The sequence below is a fragment of the Cetorhinus maximus genome, chromosome 1, assembly GCF_964194155.1.
Source record: "Cetorhinus maximus chromosome 1, sCetMax3.hap1.1, whole genome shotgun sequence".
Lineage (NCBI taxonomy): Eukaryota > Metazoa > Chordata > Chondrichthyes > Lamniformes > Cetorhinidae > Cetorhinus > Cetorhinus maximus.
This window is the reverse complement of record NC_135879.1, coordinates 168,132,491-168,159,088: the sequence shown is the minus strand read 5'-3', so window position 1 is coordinate 168,159,088 and position 26,598 is coordinate 168,132,491. Positions and strand designations below refer to the sequence as shown.

Here is a 26,598-nt window from a genome sequence, read left to right as displayed (position 1 = left end):
AAGTTGTTACAATTTGTTTCTATAATTTCTTCTTTATTTAATTTCATTTCCTATTTTTTCCTTCATCAATTGCTTGCTCATCTTTTGCTGATTTTTAAAATCCTCCTACTCTTCAGGCTTAATTTTTGGCAACCATGTAAACCACTTCTTTAAATCTAATACGATCCTCAATTTCTCATTAGCAATGGCTGCACTACTTTTTCAGTGGAGATTTTATTCCTTAAGGGAATGCACATTTGTTAAGAACTTTGAATTTCTTAAAATGTTTGCCATTGATTATCTACTGTTTTGGCTTTTAATCTAATTTCTCAATCTGCCTCAGTCAATTTGCCCCTCTAACACTATGCAATTTGTTACAGTTAAGACTTTTGTTGCAAGCTTAACCACATCACTCTCAAACAAATGAAATTTGGCCATTCTGCCCCAGAGGAGCCTTTACTGCAAGATTAACCCTGTCTACTAGACAATACTAGGTCTAAAATAGCCTATTCCTTCATTGGCTCCTTGACATACTGTTCTAAAAAAACCTGTTCAATGCATTCCATGAACTCGCCCTCCATACTACTTTTGCCTATTTTATCTGCCCAATCTATGAGATTAAAGTCGACCACAATAATTGCATTAGCCTTGCTACATGCTCCTCTAATTTTCTGATTTATGCTCAGTCCAACACCTATGATTACTCTCACTGATGCGTTCTGCCCTTTGTTATTTCATATCTCCACTCATACTGATCCCACATTTTGATTTTCTGGGTTATGATCCTTTTCCCCTTGCCTTTATCTCATCCTTTATCAGAGCTACCCCGCATCCTTTTCCATTTTGCTATCTTTTCTAAAAGTTAATTGCCATGGAATGTTTAGTTTCCAAATTTGGTGTGCAACCTGCAACCACATCTCAGCAATAGCTATCAGATCAAATGCATTTGTCTCTATTAAAGCCAATAAATGCTTCTATCTTGTTGAATTTTATGCATTCAGAGATATCATCTTTAATTTTAACTTTTTATTACTTTTCCATGTTGTTAATGCTCTCTCTGCCCTCTCGAAAACGGTCTGCTTGATTTTATCCAAATTGGAATTCTGCTGTATAGCCTCTACTTTTCTCTTCAGGCTTATAAATTTACCCTTACTTTCCCCACATTAGTTTAAAGACCTAGCTACTGCCCTGGTTATTTGAGTTGCCAGTACATTAGTCCAAATCCATCTTTCCCAGAAGACAGCTCCTGGTTTTCCCAGTATTGGTGCCGGTGCCCATGCATTGAAACATCTTACCCTGATACCACTTTTTCAGTCACGCATTTCAACCTCTAAGCAGTTTAATCCCTAACCCAATTAGTGTTTGGCTCAGGTCATAATTCAGAGATTATTACCTTTGAGGATATGCTTTTTAATTTTTATTACAGCTTCTCAAACTCTCTCAGCAGAACTTCATTCCTAGCTTGACCTTTGGTTTCTACGTGGGACGCAACAATTGGGTCTTCCCCAACCTTCTCCAAGTTCTTCTCCAGCCATAAAGGGATATCCTTAATTCTGGTGCCAGCAGGCAATACAGCCTTTGAGATTCCTGGTCCTGGCTGTGGAGAACAGTAGCTACCCCTCCTCAATTAGAATACCCCTACCACTGCTGTGTTCCTTTATGCTCCCTGTATTGAAGGCCTCCTGCGCTACAGTGCCTTGGTAAATTTGCCCATTCTTCCTGTAGTCTTTGTTCTCATCCACACTGGGTAGAAGTACCTTGTACCTGTTGGGACAATGACAAAGGCTGATGCTCCTCCACCATTGCATCAGCAGTCCCTTTATCTGACTGAGCTACAGTCGCTCCTGTCCCTGATCACTAACCAAATCTAAACTACCAAACTCAAGGGTGTGACTGTCTCCGGGGTTAAAACATCCAGGCAATTCTCCCTTTGCTGATGCTTATCGGTCAGACCCCAGTTCAACAACACTGAGTCGAAGATCCACGGGTTGTAGACTTATTGCAGATGTGTATGTCTGGAATCATGTTGTTCTCCACAAACTCCCACATAGGCTGCAGTTGTGGCACACCTCCTGTGCTGCATCTTTACTTAACCTTGTTTTATAAATTTGATTCAAGTTTTAAGTAATTAGTTCACTTGCTTTAGTTTTAGATTTTTAAAGTTAACTATCCATCCATCCATCTTCACACCGCTTCTCCTGGTGAGGGTCGCGATGGCAGTAAGCTGAGCACAGCTGATCAGACTTCCCTTTCCTCAGCCACAGATTCCAGCTCCTCCTGGGGGATTCCCAGCCGTTCCCAGGCCACCTGAGAGATGTAATCCCCCCAGCGTGTTCTGGGGCAGCCTCGAGGTCTCCACGCAGTGGGCTGTGCCCGGCACAGATCCAGTAGGAGCCTACCGGGGGTATCCTCATCAGATGCCCAAACCACCTCAACTGATGCCCTCAATCCGGAGGAGCAGTGACTTTACTCCGAGGCTCTCCCAGACAGTGTGCCCAGTAACAATGCGGAGAAACCTCATTTCTGCTGCTTGTACCCGCAATCTTTTGGTCATTATCCACAGTTTGCAACCATTGGTGAGGGTGGGGACATAGATCGACCGGTAAACCGAGAGCTTCGTCCTAAAACTCAGCTCCTGCTTCACCACCATGGACCAGTGGAGCGCTTGCCGCTCAACTTAACGGCGAGAATGCAGACACAACTCTAGCTCCATGAATAGAGGGACCTGATAGCACACAGAAGATGCACCGGCACCTCATATTCCAGCAGCACCTCCCACAAAATATCCCGAGGAACACAGTCGTATGCCTTCTCCTGGTCCACAAAATAGAGGTAGACCGGTAACTGTTATGGCATAAAATATATTACATTTAAATTACATTACAACTGCTGGAATTCCCCGGACCCATTTGTAGTCGTGGAATAAGGGCAGGCATTAATTTAACGTCAGAAGGCCATTCGCATGTTTTGTTATACAAAAAAATAATTTCATGCACAGAAATGTAGGTATGCTCAAGAATTTAAATTTTATTTTAATTTCCACAATGGGAAATATATTTTAAATCTAGTTTTTAGATGTAATGTATTTTGTATAACTTAATTTACTTGGGAACAGGAGTAAGCCATTCAGCCCTTCGAGCCTGCTCAGCCATTTGATAAGATCAGGTCTATCTAGTTATGGTTTCAACATTTTCCTGTCTGCCCCCCATAACGCTCAACTCCTTTGTCTATCAAAAATCTTTCTAATTCAACCTTGAATAAATTCAATGACCCAGCCTCCATTGCTTTTTGGGCATGAGAATTCCACATTATAACAACCCTCAGAAAAAATTACTCCTCACCTCTGTCTTGAAAGGGAGAACTCATTCTTAAACTGTGCCCACTAATTCTCATCTCCACCACAAAGGAAATGTGCTCTCAGTATCCATTCAGGATCTTATATGTTTTAATAAGGTCACCTCTCATTCTTCTAAATTCCAATGGGTACAGGCTCCAACCTTTCTTCAAAAGATAGGCCTCTCATCCCAGGAATGAGTTGTGTGAACCTTCTCTGAACTTCTAATATCCTTTTTCAAATAAGGAGACCAAAACTGCACACACTGCTCCAGATGTAGTCTCACAAAAGCCCTGTGCAGCTGCAGTAAAACTCCTCTTTTATATTTCATTCCCCTTACTATAAATAACAATGTGCCATTTGCCTTCCTAATCACTTGCTGTACCTGCATACGCACTTTTTAGGGTCATATACCAGGACATTCAGACCCTTCTGTACCACTGAGTTCTGCAATCTCTCTTCATTTAAATAGAAAACTCTTTTTCTATTCTTCCTGTCAACGTGGACAAGTTCACATTTTCCAGCATTATATTCCATCTGCCTAGTTTTTTCCCCCCACTCACTTAACGTATCTCGATCTCTTTGCAGACACTCTATCTGCTCTGGAACTTTCCTACCCATCTTGGTGTCATCAGCAAATTTAACTACCGAAACATTTGATCCCTTCATCCAGGTCATAGATGTAGATTGTAAATAGTTGAGGTCCCATCACAGATCCCCGTGGCACCCCACTATTTACAGCTTGCCAACCTGAAAAAGACCCATTTATCCTTACTCTCTGATCCCTGTTAGCTAACCAATCCTTTGTCCATGCTAATATGCTACCCCCTATCACATGTGCTCTTATCTTATGAAATAATCTTTGACGTGACACCTTATCAAATGCCATTTTGAAATTCACCTACACCACACCTACAGGTTCCCCTTTATCCACCTTGCTTGTTACTTACTCAAATAACTCCAATATATTAGTTAAACACAATTCCCTTTCACAAAACCATGTTGTCTATGCCTGATCCCTTTACGATTTTCTAAGTATCTTGCTATAACCTCCTTAATTGTGGATTCTAGCAATCAGATGTTAGGCTAACTGGCCTATATCACCATTCTTTCACTGTCGCTGGGTCAAAATCCTGGAACTCCCTTCCTAACAGCACTGTGGGTGTACATACATCATATGGACTGCAGCGGTTCAAGAAGGCAGCTCATCACCACCTTCGCAAGGGCAACTAGGATGGGCAATAAATGCTGGCCCAGCCAACGAAGCCCACACCCTGTGGATGAATTAAAAAAAAAGTTTCCTGCTTTCTGCCTTCAGTCTTTCTTGAATAAAGGTGTTATGTTTGCTATTTTCCAAATCACTGGGAACCTTCCAGAATTGAAAGAATTCAAATATCATAAGCAATTCCTCTACTATCTCTGCAGCCACTTATTTTAAGACCCTAGGATGCAGGCCATCTAGTCCTGGGGACTAGTCCACCTTTAGGCCTAATAGTTTTCCCAGCACCTTTTCCCTGGTGATGATGATCCTTTTAAAATCTTCCCCCGCTTTCACCTCTGGATTTTCAAGTGTCTTTGGGAAGCTTTCTAAGCTTTCTACAGTGAGACATAAAGTGCCCATTCAACACCTATGCCATTTCCTTGTTTTCCATCATCAATTTCCTAGACTCACTCTTCTCTCAGTTAAATACTTGTAGAAAACATTACTAACTGTTTTTATATTACTAGTAAGGTTTCTCTCACTTTACTTTCCCCCTCTTTTTTAAGTCATTCTTTGCTTCTGCTTAAAATCTGTCCCAACGATCTGACCTACCACTAATCTTTGCTGATTTGTAGCGATACTTTCAATTTGATACAATCCTTAACTTCCTTATTTAGCCACAGATTATGCTATCTTCTCAAAAAGTCTTTCTTTCTCACTGGGATAAATCTTTGCTGAGAGTTATTAAATATCTCCTTAAAAGTCTGCCACTGCATCTCTACAGGCATACCTTTTAACCTAGTTTCCCAGTTCACTTTAGCCAGCTCTGCCTTCATACTCATATAGTTACTTCTGTTTAGGTTGAAAACAGTAGTCTCAGACCACACTTCTCCCATTCAAATAGAATTTCACATGCAATGTTATGATTGTTGTCACCTAGAGGCTCCTTTACCACGAGGTTAGCGATTAATCCTGTCTCATTGCACATTACTAGATCTAGAATAGCTTGTTGGCTCTAGAACCAACTGCTCTAAGAAAAAGTGTCCCGAATACACTATGAATTCATTTTCTAAACTACCTTTGCCAATCTGATTCGCCCAATCCACATGTAGATTAAAGTCACCCATGATTATTGCTGTATCTTTCTTACGTGCCCCAGTTATTTCTTCCAGTATATCTGTCCTACGGCATAACTATTGTGTGGGGGCCTATAAACTACTTGCACAATTATCCTTTAACTTTTCTTAATTATCTCTACCCAAACCAATTCTCCATCTGCTGTTTTGAGCCAAGTTCATCTCTCACTATTGTACTCTCAATGACATCCTTGATTTCCTAGCTTCCTGCCTGCCTGTCAAATACCGTTCAACGTTCAAGTCCCAGCCTTGGTCTCCTAGCAACCATGTCGCTGCAATGGCTGTAAGGTCGTAAATATTTATTTCTATCTGTGCTAAAAATTCATCCATTTTGCTATGAATACTGTGCATTCAGGTACAAAGCCTTTAACTACGTATTTTTATCATTTTTGCAATCTCTGGCCTTAATCAGCTGGTGCAAGTTTATACGATCTGTCCTTTCCTGTCACACTCCGGTTATCATTACTCAAATTACTACCCTGCTTTATTGCCTAGTTGTTTCTGTTTGATTAACCACAATCCTCTCACATAATCCCTTCCTTGAATACAGTATTAGTCATGGATCCCTAGTTTTAAATAATTTTTGCCTCAAATTTATATAAACTGGCACGAATCTTTTTTTGTCCCCGTATGTTTTGTAAGTTAGCACCTATGGCGATTGTAACATTCAAGGCACAGGATGTTCCCATACTTGTTACTGGACTGGGTCATATGTAACAAGGACAAGGCTCTCTTGGGGTGTTTTGATAGGTCATTCAGATCAGTTCAAGGGTTAGTCAGTTTTAACCAGAGAGAGAGAGAGAAGCAAGAGAAGAAGCTCCATGCAATTAAAGTGCTGCTGATAGTTTGGAGGAGCTAAGTTGGCAGACTCCAGGTAGTGAGGGCTCAGGAGAAGTCCTGGAGAGCTTAAAAGGCAGTGGAAGGTTGATGGCTCAGTTTGGAGTCATCTCCATTTGGCAGCCGTAACCCTTTGGAGCAGTGGTGCTTTGCTCGGGGTGACTGAAGAGCTGGAGTTTTGATGGTGAGCCGGTGCTGGAGTACAGACTCGGGAATCCGGGGAACGCACTCTCAGGAGACGAGATTGAAACCCTGGGATGTGAGCAGTTATTGAGGCAGTCCGAGTCAGAGCGATTTTTGGAGGGAATTCAGAGGCTGGATCTTTGAAGGTAAAGACTGGAAGTCCCTCATCAGGGAGGCAGAGTTTTAACGAGATTGGTTGACTCACAGTGTTAACTGACGTCTGAGTGGGTTGCTGAGAAATTCATAGGATTTGCCTTGGTTGCGTCTGCCATTTATTGTGCATTATGGTGTGTTTGACCTGTTAATTCACGTGTACCTAATGTTGATTTTGAATGTTAGAGTGTCAGACAGATATTGTAAATTGTTTTACTGTTCTGACTTTGTATGGTAAAGTTTATTTTGTTTGTTCAAAAAGCATGGAATCTTGTGGCTTTATTCTCTTAGAAATCACCTGGGATGTCAAACTTTGACTACTTTAAAAAGTTACAGGTCCCTAACTGGATTGTACCAAAAATGTGGGAGTCTGGTCCAGGATAAATCATAACAATAAATCATTACAAGTGTTAAAAGTAAAAAGGAGAACTGCCTTCTCACTCCACTTCGATTTTGCACTCTCATCAAATTATCAACTTCCCACTCTGTTTGAGATGCACTCCATTCACATTGCAATCTATTTTTATACTCTGCGCGTTAGCTATAATTTACCTTTGGAATAAATTATGATGCAAACTAAATTTTGTCTCATGTAATCTTAACTAGGTCTGTTTTTAGATTGTCCAGTCCAGATCACAAAGGGATGCTACTTTTGCCCTGGGATGTTTTACCACCTTGAAGATGCTGTTTAAACGCAAGTTGTTGCTGTCACATGCCAAGATGTGCTATCAGGGCAGCTCCAATAGAGAGAAATGCTTATGCACACTTAAAGGGGTGATTAATCTCACAAAAACCAAGAAAGTGTTAATAATGCATGACTTAATTTTAAAATAGGCATCGAATAATTAGAGAAATAATTGGTTGTCATCAAATTACACAAAAAGTTTGAAAATTATAGCAGTAGCGATCTGTGGCAATTTCCATACCACAGCAAAATTTGACTAATCCAAATGCTATTAACATAAATTAGTCACCACTACCATGTTGATTTCTTTACAAAAGCATTGTACTGTATATCTACCTGTTTTATTAATAAGCTGTTGCACTAAATGAGTCAAATGTTTGGACATACCGAAAACAGCTAACTGAAATCGCAAACTGCTTATAAAATATCTCAATCATAGGAATACATTACAATGGAAAGATATTTCTCATAGTTTTAAAGTTTAAGTAATGTGTATCAAACCTACCGTTATCAACATCTGTAGATTGCAAAATTCAATTTTATAATGACTTTTTACTTGGAATCAAGAAGTACAAACAGGTTTACGTAATTTGAGTAAAATATCTCAAAGATACAATAATAGCCTGAATTTATACAGCAATCATTGAGTCACATGCTTTCCTACTTGTGGTATTGCATAGTTACACAATATCTTTTTTTCATGTGGACTGCTCAGCAGTGCAGTTTTTAAGGATGCACAAAAAATTCAAAACACAAATCGATCACTGGCAAACTGGCACCTTATCATTTCACTGCATACTCCGATATTAAAAAACAAGTAGGTTTTCCACATTATTAGCTATCATTGAACTGCTCGTACAATTTTAAACAGAATGCTGTCCGTTAGCTTTACAGAAAATGCAGAAGGATATGCCCCCTGCTGTATACTATAATCAGTTGCCCCGCAATAACACATTATCACTTCTTTATAAATAGAAGGACAGATTGCATATATTTTACCAAAGCTCAAAGGATCGATTTCTCACCTATACTTTTTAAACTTTATTTTTGATCAGCAGAATGTTTTTTGCACAGAGACTCATCACTAAAGAGCCTCCAACACCAGCTACTGAGAAATCTATACCTACCTCTGTGATGCCTCTTCACCCAATATGTATTGCGCACACTCATCATGTATGATTACATCCCAAATGGCCAACTCCTGAAAGCTTCAGCACACATTGACAGCAGAGATCCTCACACATTAGTAGCGTGGAGTTCAACTAGCTAAAGCCACAGAGTTTTGCAACGGAAGTAGCTTCCAGCTGCTTGTCATGCCAGGACCGCCCTCTCATTTGAGCATTGGCTTACAGGTTTATCTATGGCTGTAGGGGAATAACCTCAGCTGTCGTATTTTATTAAAAAATATGTGAATTAAAAAATAAACGCCACTGAGTAGGTTTTAGGTATCTGAAAACGCAGCCATCAGTGGAACAATGCACAAAAGACCATAATTGGAGAAATGGAGAGTTCTACTGGGAGTTGTAGTACTGGAGGAGGTTAGTGATAGGGATGGTTTACAGAGCACTAAGGTTGGGATACTGGCCAAGATTGCATTGGAACAAACAGGTCTGGAGGTAACAAAAGGCATGAATTGGAGTTTCAGCTGCAGTCTGATTGAGACAGAGGGGGAGACCAATGATGTTATGGAAGTAAGTGATTTTTGTGATCAGTTATTGTATTGGAAGCCAACGTATAGCAATAGGAGAAAGACTACAGTCCAGTGAAACAGGCTACAGTGTACTCCTGATATGTAATGCAAAGTTGTTTTCTGTACTAAGAGATTGAATTATCTAATAATGAGTCAACATAAAATAGCAGGAAAGACAAAATTTCATGTAAAAATTGAACAATAAGAAATATTGATTTAAGAGTATACTGCAGTGAAAAAAAAGCATTCCCAACAGCTATAGATTCCAAGCTGCACAGAACATTGAGCTCTTGAAATTGCATCAAGCAGCATCTGCTTGACAATGTCTTTTATTCAATTATTTACTCAGTGGCTGGCAAGGAGAGAGAAAGATATAAAGGTTCTTGCTGGGACTCTTCTCTTTACTTTAGTGCCACACACAGTGAAGTTAGTTAGTACTACACAGTTATTAAACACAGTTCATAAATACCATAAGAATCAAGCACATTGAGGACTCTGGTGTAAAGGTTTGTATCCATGATTATTATGCTCACTGGTAAAATCCCCACAGTACAATTCACACTGGTCCAGAATTTCCATGGAGTGGCAAAGATTGTTGGATTACCGCTCCGCTCCTTTTTACTTACACTGGAATGGAGCTGCACAGTTCTCATCTGGACTTCCGACTCGGGCCTGGTGAGGGTGAGCAAGAGACAAGTCATAGGGGGTTAGTTCGGGGGAGGGGTCGTGGGTAGTTGGTGGGTCAGATGGTCGGGGGGGGTCCAGTACCATAGTTACCCAGGAGTTAGAAGTGATTTTAATCCTTCTAACTTTTCCTAGGTAACTATTCTGCTATGAGAGTTGGAACCATCAGAAGTCTTTGATTTAAAAATCGGAGTTTCGGATGGTTCCTGGCACATGGCAATTGCCCACTGGTAGTTTAAATTTCCCGGAAAATTCCCGTACAGTCCTTGCTTGGGGGCTTCCAGAGGTTCCCCAGCACACCTTCTGGGGTGCCTCCAGGGTACGATCCTCCAGAGAACAGAAGCTCTTGGCCACAAACTGTGTCTCAAAGTCTAGTCACAAGATTCTGTGAATATATGGCATACTCCAAATTTACAGTACATTAAAAAGATTTTTGTGTCCTTTCTCACCCTCACCTCTTAATTAAGATAGTTGCCAAAACCGCCTTATATTGCCACACTTCCTCAGGCAAAATAGGACTGCTTAGTTTAGGAAAGTTTTCGCAGCAATTGCTGATACTGCTCCAGTAACTTTGTATATTTCATCTTGTTAGTGAGTATAAACTAATACTGATTTTAAAACAAAGTAATGCCCTTTCCCATTGCTCCCAGTTAGCTAATTGCTCTACTTATTGTATGTCTTTATCTCCAAATATCAAAACCTTCCCATACTTGAACATGTACAGAAAAGTGGGTCTCCTCTACAAAGACAAACAACATGCATTATTCAAAACTTCTAAAAGGTACAGAAAGTCTTGAGATGCTTCACAAAGATGTAATCAATAAAAAGGTGATTCCATAATCACACCCTCTCAAAATTACTATATAAGGCGATTTCACCTCAAACAGATATGAAAATAGTGAACATTTTGTTTGACAAAGAATTTGATTACGTCACAGCAAAATTACACGTAAATGTGACAATAACGTATTGTTGCAATTCATCATGTTCGTTCGCCAGTGTCAGTTAATTTTAAAATTACACATCACAAACCTTCAGATCTGCAGATAATGGTAGTTACAATCCTAAGTTTCAATAAATGTAACAACAGCCAGCTATATAACTTGGCAACACTAAAAAAAATTAATTCCTAGTTGAAAATAACTATTAGATTACTTCCATTCACTACAGAATTATGTGGGATATACAGCACTGGAACAAACTTTTCAATGCAGTCCTTGCGAGATTTTATGCTCCACTCGTGTGCCTTCCCACCCTTCTTAATCAATTCCACCAGCATATTATATTCCCTTCTCCTTTATAAGCTTATTTACCTTCCTCTTGTATGCATCCATAATATTTGTCTCAAATACTCACTGTGATAGTGAGTTCCATATTCTAACCACTCTGGGTGAAGAAATTTCTCCTTGACCTCACCAATCTACCTGCCGCAGATTCATCTGTCCATGACAGTATTAGTGGGAGTGACCATAGCAATGTCCTTGTGGAGATAAAATTCCTTCTTCACAAAAAGGGGACCCTCCATCGTGTTGTGTGGCATTATCACTGTGCTAAATAAGATAGATTCAGAACAGGTCTAGCAGCTCCAAATTGGAGTCATGAAGTGTTGTGGGCCATCAGCCGCAGAAAAGTTTTCCATCATAACCTGTAACCTAATGGCCTGGCATATCCCTCACTTTTCCATTATCATGAAGCCGAGGGACCAGCCCTGGCTCAATGAAGTAGGCCACGCCAAAAACAGCATCAGGCATTTCTAAAATGAGGTGCCAACTTTGTGAAACTACAACACAAGGCTACATAACTGCTAACCAGCAGAAGTAGAATGCTATAGAAAGAGCTAGGTGATCTCCCAACCAATGAAACAGATCAAAGCTCTGCAGTTCTGCCATACCCAGCCATGAATATTATTGGACAATTAAACAACATGTTAACTGTATATACACAGTCATTTGGTAGTACAGAACTTGAGTAATGCTGAAAAATAGAAAGCTTTTCATCTTGCACTCATCAGGGCACATCCCAAAAATACTAACATAATGGGAAAACAACAATTTTATACTGTATGTGCAGACAATGCTGATGGTCTATGATTGGTAGAGGCGTTGCCATGGTGAATGTACCAGTGATTGTAACTGACAGTTAACTGCCAAGCACTGTTTGAAATTTAAACCAGGCAGCTTGAACCTGATTAGTCAAGACATTGCCCTGAGGAATGAGCCAGCGAATGGCTGTCACTTATTTTGTTTAGCTGAAACAGACGCAATGTGTGTATATGTTCTTTCCGTCTGCAAAGCTACATATATTAATACACAGGGCCCTGTTCTTTGCAGACAGAAAGAACATGTACGCACATTGTCAGTTTCAGCTTGGGCTGTTATGTGGCAAGTAGTATACGTACCACACAAGTGCCAGGCATTAATCATCTTCAACAAGAGAATCTAAACATCTTCCTTTGACATTCAACAGCACCACCTCACTGAATCCCTGCCATCAAAATCCAGGCATTACCATTGGACTGTAAATGTAGCTGGCCCTGCTATACAAATATTGGCAGGTCAGAGGCCGGGAATTCAGCAGGGAGTAACTCACCTGCTGACTCTCCAAAGCCTTGTCACCATCTACAAGGCACAGGTCAGGGGTGTGATGGACTAATTCCCATTTGCCTGGAAGAATGATGGTCCACAACAGTAAAAAAAAAAGCTCAACACCATCCAGGACAAAGCAGCCTGCTGGATTGGCACCCCATCGATCACCCGAAACACTCAATCCCTCAGTGCAGTGTGAACCATCTTCAAGATACACTATAACAACCTGACCACCTTCTTTGATGATATCTTCCAAACCCGTGACTTGGAAGGGCAGCAGACGCATAGTGACAGCACCTGCAAGTTCCCTTCCAAATCACACACCAGCCTGACTTGGAAATATACCACCATTCCTTGTTAATGGATCAAATTATGGAACTCCCTCCCTAACAGCACCGTGCATATACCAACACCATTATGGACTGCAGCGGTTCAAGGTGGTGGTTTACTTCTCAAGGACAACAAATTCTGGCTTTGCCAGTGGCACCCACATCCCAAGGATGAATAAAGATTGCAAGGCTGTATGCAAAACAAATCTGCACAGCCACCAGTCAAAATAACATACAAACATTAGAACTAGGAGAGGCCATTCGGCCCTTTGAACCTGCTCTGCCATTCAATAAAATTGTGGCTGATCTGACTGCAACTTCCTGCCTACCCCCAGTCATCCCCTTGCTTATCAAAAATCTACTACCTCTGCCTTGAAAACATTCAAAGACTCTGCTTCCTCTGTCTTTTGAGGAAGGAAGTACCAAAGACTCTCCACCCTCAGAGAAAAAAAATCTCATCTCTGGTCGCACCCCCCTTTTTGAAAAAAAAGTGACCCCTAGTTCTAGGTTCTCCCACAAGAGGAAACATCCTCTCCACATCCACTCTGGCAGGACCCCTAAGGATCTTAAAGGTTTCAATCGAGTCACCTCTTACTATTCTAGCGGATACAAGCTTAGTCTGTCCAATCTTTCCTCATAAATTAACCTGCCCATTCCTGATATTAGTTCAATAAACCTTCTCTGAACTACTTCTAATACAGTTACATCCTTCCTTAAATAAGGAGACAGTTTTCCAGATGTAATCTCACCAGTGCCCTGTACAAATGAAACATAACCTCCCTACTTTTGTATTCAATTCCCCTTGCAATAAATGATAACATTCTATTAGCTTTCATAATTACTTGCTGTACCTGCATATTCGTCTTTTGCGATTCATGCACGAGGACACCCAGATCCCTCGGAGTTTCAGAGCTCTACAATTTCTCACCATTTAGATAATATGCTTCTTTTTTTATTCTTCCTGCCAAAATGGACAATTTCACATTTTCTCCATATTATACTCCATTTGCCAGATCTTTGCCCACTCAGTTAACACCTATGTCCCTTTGTAGTCTCCTTATGTTCTCTTCACAACTTACTTTCCTACATAGCTTTGTATCAGCAAATTTAGCAACCATGCCTTCAACCCCTTCATCCAAGCCATTTATATAAAAAGTTGAGGCCGCAGTATTGATCCTTTGGCACACCACTAGTGTCATCCCGCCAACGAGAAAAAGACCCATTTCTGGCTACCCTCCACTTCCCGACAGCTAGCCAACTTCTCTCCATGCCAATATGTTACGCCCTGCACCATGAACTTTTATTTTCTGCAATAACCTTTGAGTGGTACGTTATCAAATGCTTCTGAAAATCTAAGTGCAGTACATCTACTGGTTCCCCTTTATCCACAGCACACGTGACTCCTTCAAAGAACTCCAACAAACTGGTTACACATGATTTCCCCTCCACAAAAGCATGTTGACTGTGTCTGATTGCGTTGATTTTTTCTAAGTGCCCTGCCATAACATCTTTATAACTAGCTTCCAACTATGACAGGTGTTAAGCTAACTGGCCTGTAGTTTCCTGCTTTCTACCCCACCCCTCCTCCCCACCTTTTTTGAATAAAGGAGTTACATTTGTTATTTTTCAAATCTAATGGTACCTTCACAAATCCAGGGAATTTTGAAAAATTAAGAGCAATGCATCAACTACCTCGCTGACCACTTCTTTTAAGACCCTAGGATGAAGTCCACCAGGACCGGGGGTTTGTCAGGCCAAAGCTCCTACAATTTGCTAAGTACCACTTCCTTGGTGACTGTAATTTTCATGAGTTCCTCCCTCCTTTCCAGTTCTTAATTTATAGCTATTTCTGGAATGTTACTTGTACCCTCTTTAGTGAACACTGATGCAAAATACCTGTTTAATTAATCTGACATCTCCTTATTTTCCATTATTAATACCTCAGACTCACTTTTGATAGGACCAACGCACATGTTGTTAACTCTTTTCTTATGTAAGTATCTATAGAAACTCGGAGATAGACAGATTTTTAATCAGTAAGGGCATCAAGGGTTATGGGGATAAGGCAGGAAAGTGGTGTTGAGAATTATCAGATCAGCCATGATCTCATTGAATGGCAGAGCAGACTCAATGGGCCGAATGACCTACTTCTGCTCCTACGTCTTCTGGTCTTACTATCCGTTATATTTTCTAGCTAGCTTTCTCTCACACTCTAATTTTCCCCTCCTTATTAATGATGCAAATGCACAACACAAACAGCCCACAATTTAACCAACAGAGCATGAAGTGTTGATATACTAGAGTCAAATATTAGCGCAGTGCATCACATAACTAATGCTGAAGACATTAAAAATAGTCACAAGTTGTTTTGACAATGACTCTTGTTGAACAGGAAGGAATGAGATATTTGTCAACCAACTGTGAGAAAAATATAATGCAACATTTTTTTAGTTGAAAGTTTTAAACCACACATTCAATGCAACAAGCAGTATTGGCAAAACAAAAATTACAGGAACAAAATAGTATTTTTTCCCAGATCTGTCCTAAATAAACCCTCATTCATGTTGGCAATTGTGTAGGTAATTTGCGAAATGACAAAGTTCAGCATATTCCAATTTGGAATGGCAAATAGCTTGTTAGATGCTAAAGCTTTGCAAATAAATTTGCAGCTTAATACAAAACATTAAGTTAGATCTGTGATTTAAAGCCCATTACAGATTGCCAAACAAGTGCTGTTAGTACTTGAATTGTATATCAAGGCTCGATCATGATGTGAACTAAAGTGACATTTTTAAAGACTTCAATAGTTCAGCAATTGTGTTTTTTTGACAACATGGGGGCGATTACATAAAGACTTGCTTGTTTAGACAATGAACTTGTTTAGTATATAAATGGCACATGAAAGCAGAAAAAATTCACTTGCCCTCATCCCAATCTGTTGGTGTGTTCACCTGTCCTCATACCAATCTGGTCCAATCATTTTATGCTGAATTAGATACAGGGTCTGGGGAATTTAATGTTTCCATTTCAAGAAGCTAACATGAGCGCATTGGACACAACAAAACGTACAGAAATATACAGATGATGAACGCACAAAGTGCTCCAATATGGTCAGATTGAAGAAGATAGAGGGAGTAGAATCTAAATCAAAGGGTGAAGGCAAGAAATTGGAACCAAACTCACCAAAAAACTGCGTTGGCAACTGCGCCTTGTTTTGTCTATTATACAGACAACCATAGTGTGTAAAAAGCATCATACGATAACAGTCTTCATGAGTTCTTAGTGGTGGTACTGAGCACCATGATAGCAGTGTTCCAGTTCTCCAAAAGCAAAATTCCTTACTTTAATTAGCAAGATCACTCACATCAAAACACCTTCTTCACTTAAATATTTCAGACTGCATTTGTTCCAGGATGAGCATTTGATGTTCTACTGTACTTCTGGAAGTATATACAGGTAGTGTCTCAAAACCGGCAACCTCAGAACTGAATCCGTGTCGGGCATTTCAGGTCAGGCAGTTCGTGGCAGGCTGGGCCAAGGGTTGCTCAGTTCACTTGGAGCACAGGAAAAGATGCAAAGCTGATAACTAGGTGGCGCGTCACTGCACCAATGCAGCACCTAGCTCAACAAGCGGTAAGTTATTTTACTCATCTAATAATAATTACAATTCTTGCATGGTAGCTTCAAAAATGTCCGGTTTTCAGGCATCGTTGGTTTTTAGATACTCTTTGTGTACATTTAAAAATTCAATATTCTGATATTATATGACAACTTTATATGCATTCCAAAGTAATTGCACACACAAAACCTCTAACACAAATTCATGTTTTAATAAAATTGGATTTTCATCAATTGCAGCTGTAAAAAGTGGGAGATAAGGACTGTGAGCAAATGTGCTACTGAATTTTAGTTTGGAACATTACAACTTTTTAAGTTAACCATTACCAAATTTTCTAGCAAGACATGTCTGATCTGGATTTGGTTAAATACTGCACTGAAACACTGAGGACCAATTATCTTTAGTCTGTAATGCGTATATTCCATTTACCATTTCACAATGCATTTTTCTGTATTTTAATACATGTTTTCTTGTCCTTTTTCTGATTATATTAAATATATATTGTTATGAATGCAAGGTTTTGTAAAATGATTGTGCTTTGACTTTCTCTTTACTTTAAAGTAAAATGGAGTAATGAAGAGACATGTGATCTGTTCTGCCTGATGAGTGGCCTGGTTAGCATGGGGACCAGGTCATATGATGTTGAAATGTACTTGCCAGGTTTAACACCTGAATACAAAGGCAGAAGCAAATGTTCTTGTTACTGCAGAGTTTGTGTCAGAGACTTTGAAAGGAAGAGAGAGAGAGAGAGAAAGAGAGAGACCGAGACAGAAGAGCAGTCGTTGCATTCTGCAGAGGGGAAAGGCTGTTTTATGTTTTATCTAGCAGGCAGAATTCTGGGAAAGTTTGTGCACTGTTGGAGAGAAGGAACCCACAGCAATTTAAGGACATTGGAAGACTGGCCCTGGTGAGGCTGTGAGAGAACCTTCGATGGTTGCTGGACATTATGAATTGACAAAACAGGGAAAAGTTAACCTGTTGGAAGCTGGCAGTGACTTCAGACTTTTTCCTGAAAATACTGCAATGCTGTGGAAAGTGTGCTATGCAATATCTATACTGCATGGCTTTAATTGGTCGCATTAACACATTAATAAGGGTAATATTTTCTGTAGTTTAGAATATTTGTTGCCTTCTAGGTAATATTTAGTCAATGTTGATTTTGTTTGTTTGTTACAGTAAAGTCTTAAAACATAAAGGAATTGCATGCCAAGATTTCAAGCCAGTCAATGGGAATTCAAATATCTTTTAAAAAGTTATCAGTCTCTACAGGGATTGTAACAATATATCTGCCTTATTCTCCTCAGATTTGAAGAAAAGTTCTCTCAACTTACCAATTCTGCTTCTGTTTAGAATGTGTCTGAATTGTTCTTGACTTTTTTATTTTGAAAGCAATTAACAGGATCAAGAATTAAAGTCTTATTTATGCACCTAATTACACCAGAGATGGCAAGTTAATGCTCACAGCAAAAGCCAAATGGCATGACTATTCAAAAACCAGGTATAAAATGGAGTCCTAAGAAGCTGTGGCTGAAATACTAGCATACCAATCAGAGGCTTTAGGGAAACCAGCAACATGCTCAGGCGCGGTTTTTAAAAATTCATAAATGTCTAAGCATGTTATTTCTACTTCTTACACCAATGATACCATTAAAAATTTTGTTCATTCATGGGATGACCACATCACTGGCTAGGCCAGCATTTATTGCCCATCCCTAATTGACCTTGTTCAGAAGGCATTACTGTGGAGTCACATGTATATATCAGGACATTAATGAACCAGATTGGTTTTTACAACAATCAGCAATGGTTTCATGGTCATCATCAGGCTCTTAATTCCATGGTGGGATTCGAACCTGGGTCCCCAGAGCATTACCCTGGGTCCCTGGAATGCTAGTTAGTGACAATACCACTATGCCACTGCCTCCCTTCCTCTTTCCTGGGATGTGGGTGTCACTGACATGGCAAGCATTTGTTGCCCATCCCTAATTGCCCTTTAACCCAATTACTCTTCAATAGTCTTTGCTAGTTCTCAAGTATAAATCACTATGATCCTCAAATAAGCAAACTTTTTTCCTCCTTCACAAAATTTCTCTCTTACTTGCCTGATTGTGTTAACTCCTTACAGGGGTACAGTTCCAGAGGTATTGACTGGCCTTTGACTTCTTCTCATTATTGGTGTTTGTAGACAGAATTTTCAATGTGTAGGCAATGCTGCTGAACGCAATCCTGCCTTTACCCAATGTTTACACATGACCAGCCAGACATCAAGAGCCCTCCATTTTACTTTAAACATCAACTTGTCTGTTTATTTCACAGATGCTGTTTGACCTCCAACTAGCAAGTTTGGTAAGCTGCAAGGATGATTACAAAACATCTTAGAAAGACAGAGGCCGGAATATACAGACAGTTGGCAAATGCAATTTAATGCAAATAAGCATAAATAAATGTATTTTGGGGTATAAACAAGAAATGAGCCTAGAAAATAAAAGTCATCCAAATAACAAAATGTGATTCTACTAGACAGGACTTAAAAATAGGAATTTGTGGCATATTTTGTCAGTCTTACTGTCAATCATTAAAGGCATGTGCTAATTTTCTGGCTGAACAAACTATAGTATGCCAACCATTTGTTCTTCACAATATGTATCTTATTAATGTGACAAAGTTACTTTGAACTTTGGTTGACAGGATGCAGGAATAGAACCAACCCAAAATCATAGAAGTAACTTGTCGTTTGTAAAGTTAACAAAAACTGTCACATTCTAGAATACTGGTTCTAGAATTTGTTTTTTCCCTTTTAGCAACAATAATGTAAACATATACCCTTCAAGTAATCTGCTAATCTCGCAAGAAGTTCCTTCCCATTTTGAACAGCAGCACACTTGCCACTATTGCCAACAATCAAATAAATTAAAAAAGGACATGAACATATATTGAATGTCGATAAGATATTATATTAGAAATTATAGAGGGAAAAATAAAATAATACCAAGTGACTGAGAAACTAATCTTTGTTACAAATTTGGTAGTACAGGTAAACAGGTTATGGTGTTTTAGGTGAGTGTACAAGTGTACAAATATAGTGCCTCTCATTGTCATAACAAATTCATCTATATCTGATATCCCAGATGCTATTTCCTAATTTATCTATACCTAATAACCCAGACGCTATTTGTAAACTCAAATGCACCTTAAATGAAAGCAACAATAACTTAAATACTGTTTTGTAACAAATGACAGTAAAGAAAATTGATATTAATTGATATTGGCAAATGTTATATTCTCTGTAAAAAGGAGTAATTTGTCAAGGAAGTATTCAATGAACGGCATGACACTAGGACGTTCTGAGGAACAAGGGGACCTAGGAGTATGTGTCCATAGATCTCTGAAGGTGGAGGGGCATGTTAGTGGGGTGGTGAAAAAGGCATATAGGACACTTGCCTTTATCAATTGAGGCATAGATTACAAAAGTAAGGTGGTCATGTTGGAGTTGTTTAGAACCTTGGTGAGGCCACAGCTGGAGTAGTGTGTGCAGTTCTGGTCGCCACATCATAGGGAAGGATGTGATTGCACTGGAGGGGATGCAGAGGAGATTCACCAGGATGTTGCCTGGGATGAAACATTTAAGTTATGCAGAGAGGTTGGATAGATTTGGGTTGTTTTCGTTGGAGCAGAGAAGACTGAGGGGCGACCTGATCGAGGTGTACAAGATTATGAGGGGCATGGACAGGGTGGATGGGGAGCAGCTGTTCCCCTTAGTTGAAGGGTCAGTCACGAGGGGACATAAGTTCAAGGTGAGGGGCAGGAGGTTTGGGGGGGGGGGGGGGGGGAATGTGAGGAAAAATTTTTTTACCCAGAAGGTGGTGACGGCCTGGGAGGGTGGTGGAGGTGGGTTGCCTCACATCCTTTAAAAAGTACCCGAATGAGCACTTGGCACGTCATAACATTGAAGGCTATGGGCCAAGTGCTGGTAAATGGAATTAGGTAAGTAGATAAGTTCTCATGTGTCGGTGCAGACTCGATGGGCCGAAGGGCCTCTTCTGCACTGTGCGATTCTGTGATTTCATGAAACTTTCACCAAATCTTGAAATGGTAGGGGTGTGGAATAATCAACTTAACTATAGAAAACAAAACTACATACAGTCACCATTTGAACTATGAAAAATATCTAGCAGTATTATAGGCTTTGTTTTTCTGAACTAGGACCATGAGAATGAGTAGCATAACACTTAGGGTGAAATACATGGATGGAAACATCTTGAGGTGATGAGTTAAGATCACACAGGAAGTAGGCTTTGCAGCTTCAAAATCTGCTCAATTTTTGCTAGTGTATTGATATCAATATGCTACATAAGCCTAGTAATCGTATTTTACACGATCAGTAAAGGGAGACATTGGCCTGAGTGAGACAGAGACTGAGTGAGTATATTTGGGAATTTGATTCAAAGTGGGAATTTGGTGCATTGGGGGAAAGAGGAGCTTTAGGTAAAGTTTACTGCAAGAAGTGCGACTTAGAATAGAGTTCTGGGAGTTGGGGAAGGAAGGGAAAGAGGTGCTCTCTTGCTTTCTAACTTTCTCAGCCTTCAGGAAGTGGTCATACTCTGCTACAGAAGAAGCAGCTGTTTATTTGGCGAGTATCTGGTTAAGTGACTAAGGTTTGTTCTATTCCTAAGGTTCAAAATAGTCTAGCATCTGGTGGTAAGATTAATAAAATATATAAATATAAAAGTAAAATATATAATTGAATAAAATAATTAAATAGTTAATTAGACCACATTAAGGATGTCAGGACAGGTGGTGTGTCACGGCTGCAGCATGTGGGAACTCCTGGGTGCCTGTTTGATCCAGGAGAAACACATTTGCAGTTAAGTGTTTGAAGTTTGAGCAGCTTTAACTCAAGAGTTTATGAGCTGGAGGCTGAACTACAGACACTGCGGCACATCAGGGAGGGGGAAAGTTACCTGCATTCTTTGTACCAAGAGGCAGTCAAACCTCTTAGGACAAAGTCTTCTGATTTGGTCAGTGGTCAGGGATGGGAGAGTCTGACTGCAAGTGAGGCAGGTAAGGGGACTTGGAGGGCAGGAGCCTCAGCCTTTACAATTGTCCAACAGGTGTGAGGTTTTTTCGGCTTGTTTGGATGAAAGTTGGGGCTGCAGGGTGGCTGAGCTAACTAACCAAGGCACCATGGTACAGGAAGCCATTCAAGTGTGGGGCAGCAAAATGGAATGCAGTGGTCGTAGGGGATAGTATAGTCAGAGGTATTCACACCGTTCTCTGCAGCAAAGAGCATGCGTCCAGACGACTGTGTTGCTTGCTAGGTGCCAGGGTGCGAGTCATCTGCTTGGGGTTGGAGGGGAACTTGCAGTGGGAGAGGGAGGACCCTGTCATGGCTCATGAAGGTACCAATGACATAGGCAGGACAAAGAAGGGGATTCTGCATAGTCAGTATGAGGACCTAGGCACAAAATTAAGCAGAACCTCAAAGTCATAATCTCTGGATTATAACCTGAGCCATGTGCAAATTGGCATAGGACAAATCAGGTTCAGGAGATGAATGTGTGGCTCAAAGGCTGGTGTAGGAGAAGTGGGTTCCAGTTAATAGGGCACTGGCACCAAGTGGGATCAGTACTGTTGGAACGGTCTACACCTGAACCATGCTGGGACTGGTGTTCTTGCGAGCTGCATGACGAGGGAAGTGGAGAGGGTTTTAGACTAAATAGCGGGGACAAAGAATCAAATTTGGGAAGATGTGGTAAATCAAAGAGCAGAGACAAGACAAAAGAAAAAGGTATTATTTTGGGAAATGAAAAACAAACTGTGACAAGAAGGGATCGAGAGTACAAATCTAACAGTAAATCAACAGATGAAACTAGAGGTTACAAAAATAAAAGCTCTGTATCTGAATGCACGTAGCATTCAAAACAAAACAGGCGAACTGAGTGCACACATAGGAATAAATAATTACGATTTGATTGCCATTACGGAGACATGGCTGCAGGAGGACATGGACTGGGACTTGAAAACTGAAAGGTACAGGGTATTTAGAAAGGACAGGAAGCGAGGAAAAGGTGGAAGAGTAGCTCTGTTAGTCAATGATTAGCACAATTGAGAGGGATGACCCAAGTTCAGGGAACCAGGATATGGAAATGGTTTGGATAGAGATGAGAAATGGTAAAGGCAAGGAGTCACTTGTGGGAGTTGTGCACAGGCCCCTTAACAGTAACCACATGGTAGGGTTGAGGCGGTCGCATAATGGCATTGTCACTGGACTAGTATTCCAGAGACCCAGGGTAATTCTCTAGGGACCCGGGTTCGAATTCCACCATAGCAGAATCCAACAAAAATCTGGAATTAAAAGTCTGATGATGACCATGAAATCATTATTGTCATAAAAACCCATCTGGTTCACTAATGTTCTTTAGGGAAGGAAATCTGCTGTCCTTACCTGGTCTTGACTCCAGTACACAGCAATGTGGTTGACTCTTAAATGCCCTCTGAACAAAGGCAATTAGGAATGGGCAATAAATGCTGGCCTAGCCAGCGACACCCACATCCCTCCATGAACTAATAATAAGAAATAATGGGAGCTTGTCAGAAAGGCATGGCGATAATCATGGGAGATTTTAATTTACATATAGGCTGGAAAAGTCAGATGGGCAAAGATAGCCTAGATGGGGAGTTCATTTAACGTTCTCATGAGTTTCTTAGAATAGCATGACCTGGGGCCAACCAGAGGCCAGGCTATACTAGATCTGGTATTGTGCAATGAGGTGGGAGGAAATAATGATCTCACAGCAAAGGTGCCCCTAGGTAGCAGCGACCATATTATGACTGAATCTTAACATTCAGTTTGAGGGAGAGAGGAGTGGGTCTGACACTAAGTTTTTAAACTTAAATAAGGGCAATTATGAGGGCATTAAAGCTGAGCTGACTAAAGCGAATTGGCAAATTAGGTTAATGGATAGGTCAATAGAGATGCTATGGCTAATATTTAAGGGGATATTTCAGAATGCACAGAATAGATAGGCTCCGAAGAGTAAGAAAAAGTCCAAGGGACAGACACACCATCCATGGTTAGCTGGAAAGGTTAATGATAGCATTAAACTTAAAGAAAAAGCATATAACTGTGCAAAGACAGGTGGCAGGTCAGAAGGTTAGACAGAATATAAGGAACAGCAAAGAATGACTAAAAGACTAATAAGGAGGGAAAAATTAGAGTATGAGAGAAAGCTAGTCAGAAATATAAAATATTTAAAAAAAGAAAAGTGTGTTAACAAAGTGAGCATTGGTCCTACAGAAAGGGTCTGGAGAATTGATAATTGAAAATGAGATGGCGGCAGATGAATCGAACAGATATTTTGCATCAGTTTTCACTATAGAGTGTATAAGTAACATCCCATAAGCAGCTATAAACCAGGAAATGGAAGTGGGGAGGGAAGTCAGGAAAATTGCAGCCCCCAGAGAAGTGGTACTGAGAAAATTATTGGATCTATGGGCTGACAAGAACACAGGTCCTGATGGACTTCATCCTAAGGTCTTAATAGAAGTGTCGGGTGTGATAGTTGATGCATTGGTTTTAATTTTCCAAAACTCCCTGGATCGGAGAAGGTCCCATTAGATTGGAAGATAGCAAATGTACCTCCATTATTCAAAAAGGGAGGGAGACAGAAAGCAGGAAACTACAGTCCAGTTAGCTTAACATCTCTTTTAGGGAAAATGTTAGAAGCTGTTATTAAAGAAGTTATAGCAGGGCACTTGGATAAGCTCAAGGCCATCAGGAAGAGTCAACATGGTTTTGTGCAAGAGAAATCATGTTTAACAAACTAATCAGAGTTCTTTGAGGAAGTAACACGTGCTTGGACAAAGGGGTATACTGTACTTAGATTTCCAGAAGGCATTTGATAAAATGCCACATCAAAGGTTACTGCAGAAAATAAAAGCTCATGGTATAGGAGGTAACATATTGGCATGGGTAGAAGATTGGCTGGTTAACAGGAAGCAGAGAGTAGGCATAAATTGGTCTTTTCCAAGTTGGCAAGAATGTACCAAGTGGTGTGCCATAGGGATCAGTGCTGGGACCTCAACTGTTTACAATTTATAGAAATGACTTGGATGAAGGGATTGAAGGGATGGTTGCCAAATTTGCAGTTAAAAACACAAAGATAGGTAGGAAAGTAAGTTGTGAAGAGGACATAAGGAGGCTACAAAAAGATATATATAGCTTAAGTGAGTGGGCAAAGGTCTGGCAAGTGGAGAATAATGTGGGAAAATGCAGAGCTCTGAGGTGCAGAGGGATCTGGTTGTCCTAGTGCATGAGTCACAGAAGGCTAGTATGCAAGTACAGCAAGTAATTAGGAAAGCTAATAGAATGTTATAAGTTATTGCGAGGGGAATTGAATACAAAAGTAGGGAGGTTTGCTTCAGTTGTACAGCCCATTGGTGAGACCACGTTTGGAATACTGTGTACAGTATCGGTCACCTTACTTAAGGAAGCATGTAAATGCATTGGAAGCAGTTCAGAGAAGGTTTACCAGACTAATACCTGGTTGGATTGGGTGGGTTGTCTTATGAGGAAAGGTTGGACTAGGCTTTTCACTCAGGGTCGTGAGTCTTTGGAGCTCTTCCTGATAAGGTGGAGGAAGCAGAGTCCTTGAATATTTTTAAGGCAGAGGTGGATAGATTCTTGGTAAGCAAGGGGGTGATGGGTTATTGGGGGTAGGAAGGATGCAGATTTCAGGTTACTATTAGATCAGCCATGATCTTATTGAATGGCGGAGCAGGCTCGAGGGGCTGAGTAGCCTACTCCTGCCCTTTGTTTGTATGTTTATCCATGTTAAATAATAATCAATGTATGCCAGACTCTAAAGCTTGTCTTAGATTAAATGGAAGTGTGGAATAAATTCATTAAATGCATGACTTTAATCTTCCATCATGAAAATAGGACCAGAGAATGATTACAGCACAGAAAGAGGCCATTTGGCCAGCTGAGCCTGTGCAAGCATTCTGTAAAAGCAATTTAGCTAGTCCCACTCCCTTGCCCTGCAAATGTCTCTCTTCAGGTGCTTATCCAATGTCCATTTCAAAGCCGTGATTGAATCTGCCTCCACGACACTTTCAGTCAGTACATTCCAGATCCTAATTGCTTGCTCTCTGGAACCATTTTAGCAAATCTTTTGTGCACCCTCTCTAAATCATTCACATCCAGAAACCAGAAATAGAAACGCTACAGGCATAAATTAATCATTCACTCATACAAAAACAAGTCATTCATAATGCACCCACATGTCCAATAGTGTGGATCAACTGGATTACATTTAAATGTGCAATCATTCCAAATGAATCTACTGTATAGAAATACAGCATTTTATGTCACTTAGCTAATAGCAGCTAAGGAAATAGGACAGCAGTAGTACTTGAAGTGTGAAAGTATACAACACATTTGAAAATTCATGAAATATAGAACAGCTGTCAATTTTCCCTAAGTTTCCTCTAACATTAACTGTGCTTATATGCACTTTGCATCAGCCTTTATGTGCGTTATGGTTAACCTTTTAAATTATATGCAATTATTGTTCACTTAACACAGCTAAGATTTGTATCCACAAATTAATTGAAAATGTTGCATAAGGCATATAATTATCATAAACATTACTTTCTGTAACAGCTATAGTGTTAACATTTATAAACAGAAAAACAAAGTTAAACGTTTGTATCTTGGTTCGCTGATTAACTTCACTCAAAATGCATTTTTGAAAAATTACATCTGTTGTCATTTTCCTCAGTAACAGAAATGTTTAATATTCAAAATAAGGTTTTAAACAAAACAAAAAACACAATCATCACAATATCATGATTAAATGTATCTGAATAGTCTTTTATCTCTTAATACCTTCATTAATATTTTTAACTTCAAGGTCCCAGTTGTCTCAAAAGCTTGGGTTTCAGCTGGATGCCTTTACCCTCAGTTGGACAGACAGGCTTTTTCAATCACATCCACAGATCGGAGCACCTGCAATATGCATAATTTCCCATGCGAGCTAATGTACAAGGCTATGTTCTCCATGTATTTGCTTCTGCCAAAAAGATTGGAGAAGCTGCCTTTTCAAACCTTTGTTTCTATTATGAGCTGCTCACAGATAGGCAACATATACGATTAGCACAGGTCTGGTTTAATCAATGACAG

General features: G+C 40.1%; 1 protein-coding gene and 1 long non-coding RNA gene across 9 annotated transcripts in view; both read right to left on the bottom strand.

Annotated features, from left to right (window-relative positions):
* Window positions 1-26,598, bottom strand: part of LOC144685157 (uncharacterized) — a 129,128-nt gene that overhangs the window by 51,454 nt on the left and 51,076 nt on the right. The window lies entirely within an intron of this gene.
* il6st (interleukin 6 cytokine family signal transduce) overlaps window positions 1-26,598 on the bottom strand; it is an 85,835-nt gene that overhangs the window by 48,702 nt on the left and 10,535 nt on the right. For 2 of the 8 annotated variants that reach the window (XM_078549589.1, XM_078549596.1), the window contains exon 1: window positions 8,636-8,819. The exons of 4 other annotated variants lie outside the window; for them this stretch is intronic. In XM_078549589.1, coding sequence (XP_078405715.1) covers window positions 8,636-8,681 — 46 coding nt within the window. In that variant the 5' untranslated portion in view covers window positions 8,682-8,819. Of the gene's footprint in view, window positions 1-1,621; window positions 1,718-8,635; window positions 8,820-26,598 lie in introns of those variants that run through there. 2 more of the 8 variants (XM_078549613.1, XM_078549622.1) reach the window with 1 other exon arrangement.